This window comes from Podarcis erhardii, assembly GCF_964252035.2.
Source record: "Podarcis erhardii genome assembly, chromosome: 7".
In the NCBI taxonomy this organism is placed as follows: domain Eukaryota; kingdom Metazoa; phylum Chordata; class Lepidosauria; order Squamata; family Lacertidae; genus Podarcis; species Podarcis erhardii.
In genome coordinates this window covers 81,244,918-81,262,240 of record NC_138511.1, presented here as the reverse complement: position 1 = coordinate 81,262,240, position 17,323 = coordinate 81,244,918, and the positions used below count along the sequence as shown (strand labels likewise).

Here is a 17,323-nt window from a genome sequence, read left to right as displayed (position 1 = left end):
GAGTCTGCTCTAACTTTTAAAAGCGGATTGCATGCCCCCGCTTTCCATTGAAGCCCCATGTAGAACATAGGAACCCCAAGGAATCAGATTCTTCCACCCACCTTACAGACTTGACCTTGATTTGCCCAGACTGGTATAGAATAATCTTTCTGGTTGGACTGGTCCACCCAGATTCTCGGTTATCTTCTGCACCGCTGCTTTATTGGGGAGGGGTGGCTTCATCTGGAGCTGTCAGAGACGAAAGGCTTATGTTTCATCATCTGAAAAAGAACTCAGACTTCTCTTGAGCCCCGATGGAACAGTCTGTTCATTGGGTCACGTTGCAGGGCAGCCTTTGAATTTGGGAGCACCAATATGCTGTCTTGTGCCCTTTGAAAGGGTTCATCCATGCTTACCTTTCCTCTGCTTTTTCCAGGCACAGATTTAAAGCTCAGTGTCCAAGCACCCCCCTTTCTTTGCTCTGGAGCTTTCCCCATGAAAACCCACTCTTTAAAGCTCAATCGGAGCAAATGGCAGTCCACAGTTAACCCAAATAAATGTTTGCATCAATTCAGCTTTAAAGAGCAGGTTTTTTTGGAGGAAATCTCTGGGGCAAAACCAAAAGGAAACAAACCAACAACGGCACTTGGACATGGAAATATTAAAGCACAGAAAGAGTGGGGCAAAAGGTAAGTGGGGATAAGCTTTAAGACTATGTAACAAAACAAAACTGGGTTGACCAAGGCAGACGTTATGCCTTCAATAGAAAACCAGAGTTCAGGTTGTCTCAAAAAGCTTGCTCAGTATTTTGTGATGTTTTGATTGGCCATGAAGGTATTTTTTATTAAATCAAGGGGCCAATCACTTTGGTGAATCAGATACTGGCAAGCGGAACAGCACAACAGCATTCATACCCTCCAACACGACACAATCCAAATCTGGCACACCGTCTTCCAGGTCCAAAATCCTACGTGTCACGTGACCTGCACAAAATTGTGGACCCAGAAAAAGTTTTTGGTGGGTGCAGTATGGTGCGCTAAAGCACATGTGCTGGGGTGCCATGTAAGATCGTGGACCCAAAAAATGCTTTCTTTGGGGTGAGATCTTGGCTTGAAATCATGTGAGAGCAAGGCACCCCCAATGGCCATTGTACTCTCGCACAAAAATGGGATGTTTGGGTTTTTCTGGGGCAGTTGATGGTTTTGCAGCACTCTGCCTACCTGCAATTCCCAGGAACTGGTATTCAGAAAAATTACAGCCTCTGACTGTGAAGGCAGAGAATAGCCATTGTGGCTAGTAGCCGCTGATAACATTATCCTCCTCATGTCAAACTTGCAGGAGTGCATTCCATTGTTTAGCTGTGCGCTCTCTAATCCAAGCTCTTTGCAGTGAGCTGGCATAAACAGTGCAGTGAAGAATGTGAGTCTCAGAAAGGAGTGGTGCCAGCTTTGGGGGACTCTGATTCAGCGCCTTGTCAATGGATTAAAATAGATTAATATGTTGGGTGATGGGAACATGATTTGGTTGTTTTGGCTCATGACTCCATGCAGTGCATGGAATTTGTAAGATTTATTTTCCCAAGAGAAGAACTGGGTGTATGAAATGCAGCTTGGCAGTGACAGCCCATCTGTGTCTGCAGAGTTGAAAGTGAGAGGGGCCATGCTACAATCTCAGGGAAAACACAATGAAGATGATGTATAGATGGCATCAAACTCCAGAAAAACTTGCTAAAATGTATAAGAACAGATCACCTCTATGTTGGAGATGTAATAAAGAAACTGGGTCTTATTTGCATATGTGGTGGAAATGTACAGATATTTGTGTTTTTTTGGAATAATATATATGAAGAACTTAAAAAATTATTTCAATTAACATTCAAAAAGAGGCCAGAAATATTTTTATTAAGCGTTTTGCCAAAAGAAATCGGGAAATCGAAAAGAACATTGTTCATGTATGGAATAATGGTGGCCAGAATTTTAGTAGCAAGAAATTGGAAAAACACAACAATATCCAACACGGAAGATTGGCAGATCCTAATGGTAGAATATCTGCAGCTAGCGAAAGCGACAGGAAGAGTAAGAGGCCATCCAAAACAAAAAGTCTGTAAGGATTGGGGAATCTTTAAAGAATATTTAGAAAACTATGGAATAAAAGGAAACATCTTGGCAGAATTAGACTGATCCCTGTATTGTATAAATATGAGGTCGTAGGGAGGTAAAAAGAAATTATATAAGAAATATGGAACTGTGCGGTATAAAGTAATGGGTAGATAAAGTACAGTGAGATTAACTGGAAGTCAGTTTTAAATTTCTTCTCTATAAGTTTTATAATTGTGTTCAGTATCAGGTGTATATATGATGATAATTATATTAATCTTGTATCTTATAGTGTGGTGGTTTGTTTCATTTTTTTGTTATTTTTTGTTTGATTGTATGTTTGTTTACTTGTATGTACATCTGTTTTCTCATAAATGTATTTATTTTAAATTAATAAAGATTTTTTTAAAAAAAAATGAAAATGAGAGGGGTCAAACAAACTCAAGCGGCTCAGAGAAATCACAAATCTACGACTATTGCAGCCCAATGGCTCCTGCTAAGGTCTGTACGCCAAGCTGCTTTTAGAGGCACATCTACAGAGGCCTGCTGAAAAAAGCAGGCAACCCTAACACGTTCTATGTCATACTCTCCAGCATTCCTCTGATGTAAATTGGGACATCCACCTTTTGGTGCTGTGCTGTCTCAGGAACTCGCTGATTTGTGCGAGAGTGTGGCACTGCTGCAAACACCAGCACTCATTTTGGAAAGTCTAAGAAGGAAGATTTCTTTCTACTCACTTGCAACAGCTTGTCTAATAAGACAATCATGAAAAAGGCATTCCTTGGGTGTTACACAACAGCATTAAGCAGTAAAGGACAAGCATTAAGCATGCATTCTGTTTTAATCTGTGACTTTTTGAAGGGAGGGGGAAGCAGATAGTAAATGTGACCTCCTTAGAGTGACGCATTATGGGGGGGAGGGTGGCTGTAAAGGATTTAAGAAGGGAGGTGTGATTTACAGAAATTACATTGGATGCTGGCATCTAAAAGAAGAGAAGCCTTCAGGGAAGTGAAGAGGAAAGATGGGAGGGGCAGCTTGACAACTTGAAAGGCCAAGGCTGGTTTTGCCCAGGGCATCACAAAAGCGCACTGTTGCTCAACCCAGCTCTGTGCCCTCGGAGTAACACAACCCTGTCCCTCCCAGTCCCAGCTGTATAAACTCCCCAGAGGACAGGTGGCTTCTGGCTCAGGTTCCTGAAAGCTGAGGCGATTCCACTTTGCGGCACCATGTCTCTCTTGGCTCTTTCCTTCCTGTTGGCTCTGTTGGCTACAGGTAAGTCACGGTCCGGATTGATCTTTGCAGAGTGTCTCCCCTAGCGGTGAAGGGGTTACTACTGGCCCCTCAAAATAAAAGGACCCCAGTTTCTTCCAAGTGTGAATTCTCTGGGTGGTAGGTTGGCTTACTGCAGGACTCCTGCACCGTTAAGAGTTCGGTAGCATTCCTGCAGGGGTGATTTGATCATGCAAGTTTCTGTTACAGCTGCAGGTGGGTTCCAGATTTCCATCTCCCATTTCTCAAAATGTGTGCCTGCGCTGTACTTGCCTACCGAGTGCCTGGCCAGGGTTGCCTATTTTTGGACTGGTCCCCCTTTAGTGATTAGAAGGTGTTGAATGTTTGTGGGGAGTGGGGAGCTTCACCTCCTGATTTCATCTGTCAAACCTCCCCCTGAAGGCGTAGGAGCAAGCCAGAGTCGTTTCCCCCGGCCAGTTGGCAACGCTAGTTGAGAAAGGTTGTACTTTGACCCTGTCCTTTTGATACAGGCTTAGTGGGTGAAGGTAATAATCTTGAAGGATTGTGGGAATGGAACAGAATGGGCGATAGCAGTGGTAATTCTCTGCTGTGGCTCAACACAGGCATCAGGAAGCTGCCTAAGGCAGCTGTCTAGGAGTGTGGAAGAGTCCATGCTCTCAGTTCCATTTCAGTATGGGCGTAATGACTCACAGAAAAAGAAAGGGTTGCCATCTTTTTAATCTGGCTTTCTTCCATGCCTTATAGAATCATCAGGGACCTTGTGGGTCATTTGTTCCAACCCCCTGCAAGGCAGGAATCTCCACATGCAGTCCCCCATCCAATCTGAAACCATACCGGACCCTGCTTAGCTTTGCAAATGTGCTAGCAAGGTGTAGTAACAGCCTGACATGCAGACATTTACTAAGTGAAGCTTATTTCCTGGCATGGAGCCAGACAAGTAGGAAAGACTTCATTTGTTTAATTTATCAATGTCAGGCTACTGTTGAAAGGGACAGGAGCAGCTCTGGTGAAAAATCTGGCAGCCCTCCCATGCTGGGGTGTATTAAGGACAATTACGGTAATAGTTGTGAAACATTTTAAACACTCCGGTGCTGCAAAAAAAGAACTTAACCATTCTTGTTTTATTTAAGTTACATTGGGGTCTCGTCTGCACTGTACATTCAAAGCATTATCATGGCACATTAAACAGCCATTGCTTTGTCACAAAGAATCCTGGGAATTGTAGGGGTGACTCCTATTTCACTCACAGAAATACAGTACTCAGAGTAGTTTAACAATCGGTCCCTTTCTCCAGGAAGCTCTGGAAATTGTAGTTCTGTGAGGGGAATAGGGGTCTCCTGGCAACTCTTGGCACCTGTAACAAACTGCAGTTCCCAGGATTCTTAGGTTTAGAGTTGTTCAGCATTTGTTTGCAAGAAACGATATCTCATTTCTAAGTGAATGGGGGGGCACACCAACATTTTAAAAAATTGTGAAGATAGAAGAGAGAGGGTTGCCAACTAACCAGGCAGAATACACTGTGTCATGCTCCTGTGTCATTAACAGCTACCTGCTCAACAGAATCCAGCAGGTGCTTTTGAAGGCAAAGGGATAAGGCTTATCAGCTGCTATTGCCTGCAGACCAAGGAGCTATTAAAGGCACAGAAGGAGGGACTGGTAACTTTCCAACACTAGGGCCTTATTAATGTGTTCACCTTTAGCATATGGTGGGAGAAGTGTTGTAATGCAGGTTACCTTTGTGCATTGAACAGGGATGTTTGAAGGTGGATTTCCTGTATGCACGATGGATTGCACATTTATCAGGATGTGCAAAGGACCATTTATTTTGCTTTCATCCTGATTTACTTGCACAAAGGTTATGCAATGCTTTGACCATGGCCACATTTATACCACACATTTAAAGCACTATGATGCTACTTTAAACAGTTGTGGATCCCCCCAAATAATTCAGGGAGTTGTAGCTTGTTAAGGGTGTTGTAAGGGGACCCCTATTTCCTTCCCTGAGCTAGTTTCCAGCTTTTCCTGTGGAGAAGGATTGATTGAAAATGGATCTGTTGAGCTAGGCACAGGGGTCAGCAAACTTTTTCAGCAGGGAGCCGGTCCACTGTCCCTCAGACCTTGTGGGGGGCCGGGCTATATTTTGGAAACAACAACAACAAAAAGAACGAATTCCTCTGCCCCACAAATAACCCAGAGATGCATTTTAAATAAAAGGACACATTCTATTCGTGTAAAAACACGCTGATTCCTGGACTGTCCATGGGCTGGATTTAGGTGGCACTTGTGCCAGATCTGGCCCCTGGGCCTTAGTTTGCCTACCCATGTGCTAGGGTGACAGAGCACCTTATTCCCCTTCAAATGCTTGGTTCTAAATTTCTTGCCATGTGTTTGCATATTTCCTGCAAAATACTGGCAGTCTGTAGGCTCCCAAAGATTCCCCCACCAGATCTTCCTGCTTCATGGGCAAACGTCAAGAGCGCTACCAGCTGGGATGGAGGCATGGCTAGTGTGCAGGGTCCCCCTTCTTCCTCCCTGCATCCTGTGAAGGAATCTACCGTAACATAGGAGTCAGACCATTGGCAGAGGCTCGCCAGGATTTCATATAGGGTTCTCTATCAGCCCTGCCTGGAGATATCAGGGATTGAACCTGCAACCTTGGTTCAAGTGAACCTTGAGGAAGGGCCATAGCTCAGTGACAATTGCTTGACCGCTGAGCTATGGCCCTTCCTCAAGGCGACAGACCGACAAGGGCTTATGTATAGACATTTCAATCACATATCAGCTCAGTTCACATAGAAGTCAGTGGTGGTGGTGTGGTGCTGGCTCCACTATTTTTATGACATGGAGCATATGGTGGCACCCTACCCTGTTTCTTACCTCTCTGTGCATTTCCTGTTGTGTAAAGAGCAGACCTTCCCTTGCTTTCTACGTGCTCTTTTTCTAACCTCCATCCCGGTTCAGTTGCAGGGTAGGAGAATTTCTAAAACTAAGAACAGATAAGATCTGCTATACACATGCAGGTACAAAGATTGCCATGTTTCAGCCTCTGGCTTCATGGACTTTTCCACCGAAGCAAAACTTTTTGCTCCCAGCCTAAGTAACGCTGCACCTTTTCGGAGATGGGGAGCAGCATTAAGCTGTTGCAGCAAATGCAATGAAGACTCTCAAGTGTGGCTGATGGTCAGGCATCTGCTGAGGGTCCATGCCTCAGTAACGGGCCTCACTGGTGAGAGACCTCCTCTGTACTTCCTGCAGCAAAGAGGGCCACATGGGTGGGTGTCAGAGGTGGTTTTAGGGTGTTACGACTTTTTCGGCCACACTGGGTGCTACAGGGAGTGCCACAACAATGTTGTAGAATGCGAGAGGCAGTGGGGTGGGCGCATGCTGAATTTTAGCACCACACAGGTCACTGCTGAAATTTAAGAGCCTGTGAAGTCCTCCACAGTGTGTCTTTTGCTGAAGGAGCCTCCAAAATCTGGAGCCAACCTTGCGGCTCCTTAAAGGCAACTGGATTTTGTGTGGCATAAACTTCTGTGGGTCCAATACTGTGGGTTGGGTCCTCCAGTCCCCTTACGAAAGAGGGCATAGATTCGCATAAAATTTGCGCAGGCTGCAAATCAGCGTCCTCTTATTCGGGTGGAGTGGAGGGCACCAAAACCAAATCAGTGGCCTTACAAGTAACAAAGCGTCTGACAGGCAGAATGTAAATGGGTGAAGCTTCCCACACAGTTTGTATTTCTGAACTAGAAAAGGCTGAACCTGTTGAATTTTGGCCTGCCACGCAGCTGCTAAAAGCACTAAGCTCCTTGCCATCCCTCAGGGCCAACCTGCATTTGTGGGTGTGAGAATAGGAGGAGCAGGAAACTTTGGGGGCAGTGCTACTTCTTGCAGGCCTGCTCTTTGCTCTCGTGTTGATATTAGAGTTGTGCAAGTTCTCCGGCCAAAGCTTGGATCCTGAATCAAATTGAGCTGATTCAGGTTGACCCAGAATTCAGTGGATTATCCTGGGTTTCGATCATCACCTTGTCATGGTGAGTGGGCTTGCACATTCCTATGACCCATGTGAGCGAAGCTGTCAGGAGTCTCATACTCCCAACAGGGTCACTCAAGGCGGGAAGGTCAAAAGGGTGGAACTAGACAAAGAATGATCCAAGAAGTCATCAATGGCAGAACAGGAGAAAGATAACAAGCGGTATGTTACAATGGCTGTGAAGGTGGATGAAGGCTACAGCAGATAAGAATCTACTGGTCCTTGTGACACTCATACCATCAGAATAGAGCCTTACTGCTGGGCTTGATGGGAGAGGAAATTGCAAAGGCAAATCAAAGATTATTTATGTGTGCAACAACTGTGTCAAGAACTTTATTAGCCAAAACTTGGAAATTATAGGAGTTACCAACGTTGGAGGAGTGGCAGACGAAGATGATGGATTATGCAGAACTGGCAAAACTGATCCAAAACCAGGAAGAAACAAAATTCCAAAGAGATTGGAGTAAATTTATTGACTATATAAGTAATAACTGTAGAAGTTTGAAGACATTAGCAGGACTGAAATAAATCTTACGACGTGGATTTCTGGAAAGGACAGGAAACTGTGAGATCTACCGTATTTTTTGCACCATAACATTCACTTTTTTCCTCCTAGAAAGTAAGGGGAAGTGTCTGTGCGTGTTATGGAGTGAATGCCTGTGGGTGGCGGAGGGGATCTGCTGCAGTTGTGAGCAGAGGATCCATGGTTCCCCTTCCTTCCCTCCTCCATGGCTCGCTTTGAAACAGCAAAGCGGGAGAAGAGCCGCGGAGTGGGGAGGAGAGAGGGACAGAGAGCCTGCTTCTTTAAAGGAGCAAAGCGGGAGGGGAGAGGAGCCTTCTCCCCTTATACCCCCCCTTCTTCATTATTAGCAGCATCCTTCTCCACACACCCCACGCGTGTTCCTTGTCCCTTGAGTGCTTTTCCTTCCTTCCCCAATTAAAACGTGGTTACAAAGCATGGATCCTCAGGATTTTTGCATTGGGCTACTCCAAACTCACTGTCAGATCACATGTCTGTGGCCACAGCATGAACCACAAAAATCATAAATCCACTGTTTCGTTTAGAATATTTTTTTTCTTGTTTTCCTCCTCTAAAAACTATGTGCGTGTTATGGTCTGGTGCGTGTTATAGAGCGAAATTACGGTAGATTTTAAAAGAAAGCCTGTGGCCGGGAGGGAGGGAAGTCATTGCTCAGCAGAGCGGTGGAAAAGGAGTTGAGTAGATGAATGTGGAAATTTATTGTTTGTTGTTTAAGTGGAAATTTAATAAAAATGTATTTGAAAAAAGAAGAAGGAATAGAGCCTTACTGCAAAGACTGTGCGTTGGTCAGCGCACACTGATCCTCACACATAAAACAAATTCACGCACAGGTGTCTTCCAAAAACCCATCCTGGGTCAGAATGGGGCCAATCCCAAGCACCAGATCAGGCCCTGAATTAGATATGCAACCCAAGTTGATCTATACAAGGACTAATATTGACCAAATATAGCTTCTTTTCATCTTCAGATGCTGCAAAGGAACAGCACTGTAAAAGACGAAGAGAAGGTTGCATGGGACCTTCTGCCATCATGCCCTTTGAACTTTTCAATCCAGAATGAGTCGTCTAATCCTTGGTTCAGCCATGGGGGCTGGTGAGCCAGTCTGGTACAGGGCTTGGCCCAGTTTCCTGAACAGCAAAGGAATGGGTGTGTGCTTGCTTAATTAGTGTGATTAACCTCTCTGACAAGTCATCCATTCAGGCATATCCTATTTTTCAAAAAAGAATAAAAGGGAGGACACTTCTTTCTTCCGCCAAAGTCCATGATCCTTTAATAGCTGGATGAATGAGCAGAAATTCAGCACATAAAGCTTATCCTGGTGTGTGGAGCCAAGTGAGTAAGAGAGAGCGAGAGAGCGAGAGAGAGAGTGCGCGCGCATGAAAGAGAGAGAAACCAACTATTCTGTGGTGAGAAGGCTTGGTTTGGAATGTCAATTTCAGTTTTGGATACTGTGAAACAATGTGAAAGAGAATGCCTCTGAGTATGTCAAAAGTGCATATTTCAAAGCCATCACATAATTGTGCCATATATATCTCCCATATGTATTTGATCTCAGAGCCGTCTTTCCCATTGGTGTTAGTGGTTTGTTGCGCCAGGGTGCTGGCCTCTCAGGGTCGCTCTAGCGAGTGGAAGAGCTGCACAGCTTTGCCTGCAGCCTCCCCTTTCCCTGCATGCCTGCCAGCTGCACCCCACCAACTATATGGCTGGCGGGCGTGCAGCTTCCTTCCCAAGCCTTCACAGGAGGAGAGCGATCCCCGCAGAGGCTTAGGAGGGAAGCTGCTTCCCTCCCAAGCCTCTGCATCTGCTAAAGACGGCCCTGCTCCTGGTCATTGTCCTCCTTCTGCTTCCTACCAAAAGGCGGCATGCAGCCTTCCCAGGTGCCCAGACTCTGGAGAGCATGTCCACCAGCACGTTTTCCTGCTTGATAACCGCCACAGCAAGGGTGGTGGGGGAGGCAGAGGACATTTTCTACCGCCCTCTGCCTTGTTTTGGAGTTGCCGGGGGGGGGGGGCGCTGAAGGGATCTTTGCACCACGGCGCTGGATATGCTTAAGACGACCCTGTTTGATCTAATATAATATCTCCTATATATTTTGGATCTAAGAAAGGAAAGGCTTTGGGATTTGTGAGGGTGTGATTTTCAGACAAACTTGAGCCCTCCCTGAGTTTCACTTCTGGTTTATGGTTTTTGGTTCAGGGGGAAGTTGGCATGTGATTGAATGGTTCTGCTGTCAGCCTCAGCCCTAATGGCTGCACTTTCCCCTCTCTGTTCTTCCACAGGTGATGCTATCTACTGCTTCAACTGCACCAGCACTGAAGGTTACAACTGCAGTACAACCCCACAAAAATGCACTGACACAGTCAACAGCTGCATCACCATTGCCCGGGATGAAGACACAGGTAGGGTGGTTGTGAGTTTGCGCCTTAACCTTTCTCTGCTGCCAGACTTCTGAGAGCTACAAACCATTAAAGTTTACATCTAGTCCCTCTGTTGTTTTAAGCATGCAGATGGGATGATTTTCTTGTTTTTAAAATGTATCATGATCCTCACCCCAATTTCTCGAGTGGTGAGAAGTCCCAGTATTTATTGTCTAAAGTTAAACATTCTGAGATTCTGCTCTGCTCCAGCAATGTACCATTACCGACAATGTGCAGGGTCTTTAGGAACATCTGTGGGGCTTTGAAGCAGGTATGAAGAAATTTAGGCCCTCCAGCTGCTGTTGAACTACAATCCCCACCACCCCTGGGCATTGGCCATGCTTGCTGGGGCTGATGGGAGTTGTGGTTCAGAAACATCCGGAGGCCCAAAGATTCCCGACCCACTTTTTAAAGAAAGTTTTGGGTTGTATCCAGCTAAATTCTACTCAAAACACACCTACTGAAATTAACGGGTCTGATTAAGCCATGTCCATTGATTTCAACGGCTCTACTTTGAGTAGGACTAGTATCAACTACCACACACAACTATTTCCCCATGTCCAGTTGTTACAGTAAGGGGCTATATCCTTCTCTACCTCAGAGAAGGAGATGCACAGATAAGGGGATGGCTTCTCAGTCTAACAGACTTTTCCATTCTTAGGGTCCCAGGACATAGAGAACCCAACTTATGAAAAGAAATGCAACTCGGACGATCGCCTCTGTAACAAGTTCTATGGGCTGGTGGCGGGGGATTTTCGCATGCGCTGGAACTCCAGTTGCTGCCGGGCCGACCGCTGTAATGTCAACAAAGTAATTGGTAAGGAACTGGGGTTGTCTCGTGTAAAAGGAACTGGTCAGGACTTCTGTGTGGGGCTGGTTTAATCGGTATGCTCACTAAACCTTGGAGCAGAGTTCTAGTACAGTTGGAAAGCCTTCTAGGCTATGAATATCTTGAGTCCTTTTGTGTAGAATGTGGTCATGCTCAGGGTCCAGATGTAGGCGCACACCCTTGCATAGAAAACCACAAGGAGGTTCTCTAAAACCATTCCCAGGATGTTTGTCCCACCTCAAAAAGGATATTGGACAAGGTTAAGAAAAGGTAAATGATAAAGGGGATGGAATGAGTCCTCTGGGAAGAACGGTTGCAGCATTTGGGACTTTTCCATTTACAAATAGCATGGAGAAAGTTGATGGAGAAAAGATTTTATCTTTCTCACAGTTGGAGGCAGCAATGCTTCTGAGTACCAGTTGCTGGAAACCACAGGAGAAGAGAAGGTTATTGTGCTTGAATCCATAGCTTGGCCACTGTGAGAACAGGATGCTGGACTCGATGGGCCACAGGCCCGATCCAACAGACTCCTCTTATGTTCTTATGTTAACTTTAGAGATGTTGACCAAAATGGTGAAAGCATGGGCAAGGCAAAGGTCCCTTCCAATTGCTTTTTACTAAATAATAATTATTATTTTAAAAAAAAAAATTTTTTGAGGGAAATATGAAAGTATTTGCAATGCAGTATATACGTGTCCAAATCTGAAAGCCATGTGGATTGTGGACAGAACTAGGCATAATCTGGAATTCACTGGCTTTGAAGAGTTACTGGGCAAGAATACAGTTTTACATGTTAAGACTGACAACATACTGACTGTGGCAACAGTAATGCATGCACTGTAGGGCTCCCTGTCTTACGCTTTGTCTGCCCCTTTTTATGAAGTGTGGCCTATATATGTGTAGAACCTAATTAAACCTAATGTTTCTGTGTGTGGAGAAGGGTGCCATGAACTCCATCCTTCCTCAACCTGGCACCCTCCAGATGTTTTGGACCACAACTCCCATCGGCTGTATGAGCCTTAGCCAGCACAAATGATGGGAATTGTAGTCCAAAACATCCTGAGCTTGAGGAAGGCTTCCCTCTACTCTATCATATGTAAGGAAAATAGATTTTAGAGATGTTGAACGTGGCAGGAGATCACATCCCTTTTCTCTCCTCCATCCACAGTTCAAAAAGCGTCACAGCAGCCTAACGGCGTTCGTTGCAATTCTTGCTTTGTCTTTGGCTCTGATATTTGTCTGAACAACACGGAGTTGGCCTGCACTGGGACTCTGACACAGTGCATGCACTTTGCCACCACTGCCAAAAACGGTAAGTGGGGAAGTAATACTGGAGGGGTAATCGGTATTGGGCTAGATCGGGGTAGCCAATGCAGTGGCCTCCAAATGTTAGTAGTCTACAACTTCCATAATCTCTGACTGATGGCCATGATGGCAAGGGCTACTGGGAGTTGGAGTCCAATCTTGGGAGGGCACCCTATTGGCTACCCCAGTATCCCAAGGTTAGATGATGACAGAAAGGTTCGCTCCACCCTAATTGCAGAGTAATTGGTTGGCAGGGTGACACAAGGCAGGGCAGTGTTGCTTACCTGGCTTCTCAGTGCTGAGTGTTGCTGCCAGTTCCTGAGAGGGAGCTCAACGCAGGGTAGGTGTGTTGCTGCTGTCACTGTATCCGCACTGCGCTGAGCTCCTTGTGCCTCACATGAAGTTGCCCATCAACAAAATTAGCACCTGGACGGCAGACTGAGTGGAACCTAGAGGTCACCTGGGGACAGTTTACCCCACAACAGTGATATTGTATTTCTATTTAAGTTTGAGGCTGTGTACACACATAGCTGTTTGTAGTGCAAAAATACAGTTTTTCTCAGTACAGGGTCATTCATGCTCATCCCCAAAATGCTGTTTTCAGTCTAGGTTGAGTGTAGATCCTGCTCTCCATGCAGGTGGGTGTGGTTACTTGGTATGTGTTCGAAAACTCTCCCCTTGCAATCTTTGCATACTCCCACCCACAGTGCCATTGGGCAGGTGTGGATACCCCTCCAATTTGCTGGGACCGCCTATGTCTGTTTTCAAACATACACATCATGAAGCAACAGAGTCAATTGCAGCAAGCTTTCATTTTTGGAATGAAACCAGTTTCTCAGGAAGCTCTTTTCAAGAGCAAGCAATATGCAACAACTCTAGATTGTGTTGACCAGGTTGGGGGAGGGGGAGGGAGAACTTGCTCCCCATTGATTCTAGAACAAAATGTTGCATGTACATAGCCATAGGAATGATTTCTAAATAGGCATTACTTATAACTTAGCACATGGAAGTTCTATACAAATCTGCACCCTCCTTTTTGCTCGGGCAATTCCGCGACTCTACTTTTCTGTCCTTTGTTACAGAGGAATCCAAGCACCAACAGGTTGCCTTCACAGGATGCGCCACCAAGACCATGTGCGAAATGGGAGCCGAAGTGCTGTTTGTTGCTGGCCGCAATGTCAAAGTCAAGGTCAACCTGTGCAGCAGTGCACCAGGAGTCCCCTCCCAATATAGTCTGGCCCTGTCTGTCCTGGCAGGGTTACTCTTTCTTGCCCGTTGGTCTTGATTCTTTTTATAGCTTCCCTCCCACAACTTTCTTCTGTTGGTCCTCTCCTGCTTTTTCTTCCTCTCCTGTAAGTTTTCCTTCAGTTCTCCACCCCAGACATCCATTCCAGCCAGGAACGGGAGAGGAATTCAATCCATTTTGCATTTAGAGGCGATCCTACTTGATTTGCAAATTCCAAAACAATAAGCACATCAAAACACAGCCATTCTGCGAGCTTTTGCACTTCTCTGAATTTTGCAGTGAAGTTCTCCAGCCCAGTAATGTGTGCTGAGATGCATGCGCTCAGGTAAAATGTGCATAAAATGCACCTATTCATAAAAACATCAGTCAAAATGCATCACATAAGGGAAAATTGCTTTGCAAAAATGTGTACATTATGCAGAATTGCAGACAAACAGGGGTCTATTTGGATGAAATTTGCAATAATATGTAGCTGAATTTTCACAAGGCCTTTTTAAAAACAACAACAATGAACTGATGTGAAGAACTGAACTTAAGGCTGGGAAAATGAGAAATGAAGAGAAACTGAAACAGACATATTTGCTCACCCCTACTTATATCTCCCCTCTCGGAATATTTCTGCATGTTGCCCTACATCTTTCACTGATGCTATGGACTGAGTATGGTCAGAAAGCTCTTCACAGCCCCACAACGTCTGCCAATGTTGACTTCAACCTAAGCCCACCACACCTTGAAGGAAGGAGCTTTGTATTGCGTCCAGGCCTTCTCCACCTATCCCCTGTATGTAGGGTGTATTGCTAATGACTATGGGGGGGGGGAGACCTTAGTCCTACGGAAGGTCAACAAACTCAACTCATATATCAGAGCCATCACCAGTGTGATGAACAGAGCAAAGGACATGGACCAAGGTTACCCATAGGCACCTGACTGGCCACTGTGAGAAAAGGACACTGGAGTAGATGACCCCTTGTCCTGACCCAGCAGGGGCTTTTCTTATGAGACCTGGGTTCAAAACCCTGCACAGCCATGGAACTCACAATGTGACTTTGGGCCAGTCACTTGCTCTCAGGGTTGCTATACCAATAACACGAAGAGGAAAAGGGCCTCTTGAGAAACCTTTGGAGGAAGGGTAGAATCTCTGGTTGGTTCAGTTAGGTATAGGCTTTGGATTTAATGGAAATGTGTATCATTTGACTCACCACATCAGTCAGTCAGTTCTACTGTGTTTGGGGACCCTGCTGCTCATTTTACTGCATGAGGTCCTGGGCTTCTTCCCCAAATGTCTTCCCTTATGGCATCACTGGGTGGGGCAAATATTGAAAATCAATATGTGCAGCCAGCGAAGTGCAAAGCTATAAAAGTGGGTTAGATTCCACTTAGTACTAGATTCCCATGAGAAAAGTGGTGCATGCTCTGTGCCCCTCCTTCCCCCAGACAAAACGTTAGTAACAAGGAAATAAAAGAAATTGGCCAATCAGGTGGAAATACACACACACACACACACACACACACAATCAGGCACACTTTTTGCATCTGTTTGCTTCTTTTTCATAAACTCAGCTATTGGCAGAATATACACAAATATATATCTATATTTGCATTTTTTTTAAAAAAGCAATGACTAAAAAAAGGGATGGCTATACAGAAGGTAGATTTATTGCAGCGCAAGGGTGTGATATGCAGGAATGAAGGAACAGAATCCATATAACCCTCTTGCTACTGACAGCCCGTCATTTGCTTAAAGATCACACTCAGTACTGCAGAAATGCTGTCCTTCTCTTCTCTGTGTATGTCAAAGTTACATGTGTGTTAACTTTCAATTTTTTTAAGCAATAAAAGAAATACCAGCCAGATTCTGTTCTCTCAAAAATCTGTCAAATGTGCATTTTATGTATATGGTGGGGCACTGATCAGGGATGAGGAACTTATGACCCACCAGGTGTTGTTGGATAATACCTCATATTTACCATACCAGGAGTGCCACCGATTCCTTACACCTGGTATTACACCAAGTGAAATCTGTAGGAAAGGAAAGCCACCACTCACTAGAATGGCTTCTCAGCCTGTCATATGGTAAATTTATTGGCCTAAGTTAATCTGTTTTGAAAGGCTGTGCATCTACTGGAAACATAGCAAACAATTTCCGCCCCAATAGCCTCTCAAACCTGCAGAGCCAGTGTGTATTTCCTGATACACCAGCCTCCCAAAAGCATTGCAGAATACAAATAAAACAAGAAAGCTCACATTCTGTGAGACAGTTTAATTCTGCACCAGTTGGAAGTTAATGCACCCCCCCCCACTTTGGATGAACGGTGTGTTAATTGGTTGTTGTGCTCTACAGAATCTCTTTTGACATTGCCATTGTATGGAAGGGTAGTTTCAATGTACAATTGCACAGCCTTCTCTGTTGCCCAATCAGACAAGCAAGAGTCATTCTGAGAGGTTAAGGAACCCTGGACAGTTAAGTCCAGTCAAAGGCGACTATAGGGTTGTGGTGCTCATTTTACTTTCAGGCCGAGGGAGCTGGTGTTATTATAAGGGCATATTCCAGCCAGGCCATAACATTCAAGTTGGAGGTGAACCAAGGCCATTGAGGGGTGTGGCTAGTGAAAGATCTAGGGAGAATCCCAAGGGCCAGGCAAAGAGGCCCAAAGGGGTGCATTTGGTCCCTGGGGCTGAGGCTCCTCTTGTGCAGTCATCTGTAAGCCTGTGGTCCTCCAGATGTTGTTGAACTCCAACTCCCAGCAGCCCCAGCCAGCATGGCCGGTTGTGAAGGATGATGGGAATTGTGCCACCCATGATGATGTTGGAACCACAGGTTGGCCACTGCTCCACTCATTCTTACAGATCTGAATATGTCATTCTGCTTTTCTGGGAATGGACTAAGGGCTGTTCCCTACTTCCTTTGGAGCTGCTGCTTCCCCGCCTCTCCTATGGGGCAACCATGATTGCCCAGTGTGGTGTAGTGGTTAAGAGCAGTAGACTCTTAATATGGTGAACTGGGTTCGTGTCTCTGCTCCTCCACATACAGCTGCTGGGTGACCTTGGGCCAGTCACACTTCTTTGAAGTCTCTCAGTCCCACTCACCTCACAGAGTGTTTGTTGTGGGGGAGAAAGGGAAAGGAGATTGTTAGCCGCATTGAGACTCCTTAAGGGGAGTGAGAGGCAGGATATCAAGTCCAAACCCTTCTTCTTCTCTTCTTCTTCTCTGTTCACCTGCTGGAACGTGACATTTGGCTGACATTTGCGAAAACCGATTGCTGTCTATGTCATAATTAATAAAGTTCTTGGAGGGAAGCCATTTCCTGTCTGTTCCATTGGATTGGCTGGATTTTCTACAATGAAGCAGCAAATGGCCAACATTCTCTTGCATGGTGTTTCTTTGAGCTGTGGAGAAGGTGGGGCTGTTGTGGGGAAGGGTCAAAGCCAGGTGAAGCAACATAGAAATTAACAGAAATTAACAGTATGAAATTCAGAAAATTCATAACCGAAAAATTACACAGGAGTAAGGTGGGCCCTGAAAATACACCTCACAGGTGTCAAAGACACATTGAGACACCTCATGGGTCTCAAAGGCATTGAGAAGAGCATTGTCAACATTTGCCCAAAGCTGTACAGCAGAACCTTGG

At 45.3% G+C, this 17,323-nt stretch overlaps 1 protein-coding gene across 1 annotated transcript; it reads left to right on the top strand.

Annotated features, from left to right (window-relative positions):
* Positions 1 to 2,958: 2,958 nt before the first annotated feature.
* On the top strand, positions 2,959 to 15,146 carry LOC309346051 (protein RoBo-1-like). Its single transcript, XM_081869705.1, has 5 exons — positions 2,959 to 3,347; positions 10,177 to 10,296; positions 10,976 to 11,131; positions 12,312 to 12,455; positions 13,531 to 15,146. Exons 1-5 carry the CDS (start codon positions 3,302 to 3,304, stop codon positions 13,731 to 13,733), a joined length of 669 nt encoding a protein of 222 aa, XP_081725831.1. The 5' UTR covers positions 2,959 to 3,301; the 3' UTR covers positions 13,734 to 15,146.
* Positions 15,147 to 17,323: the final 2,177 nt, after the last annotated feature.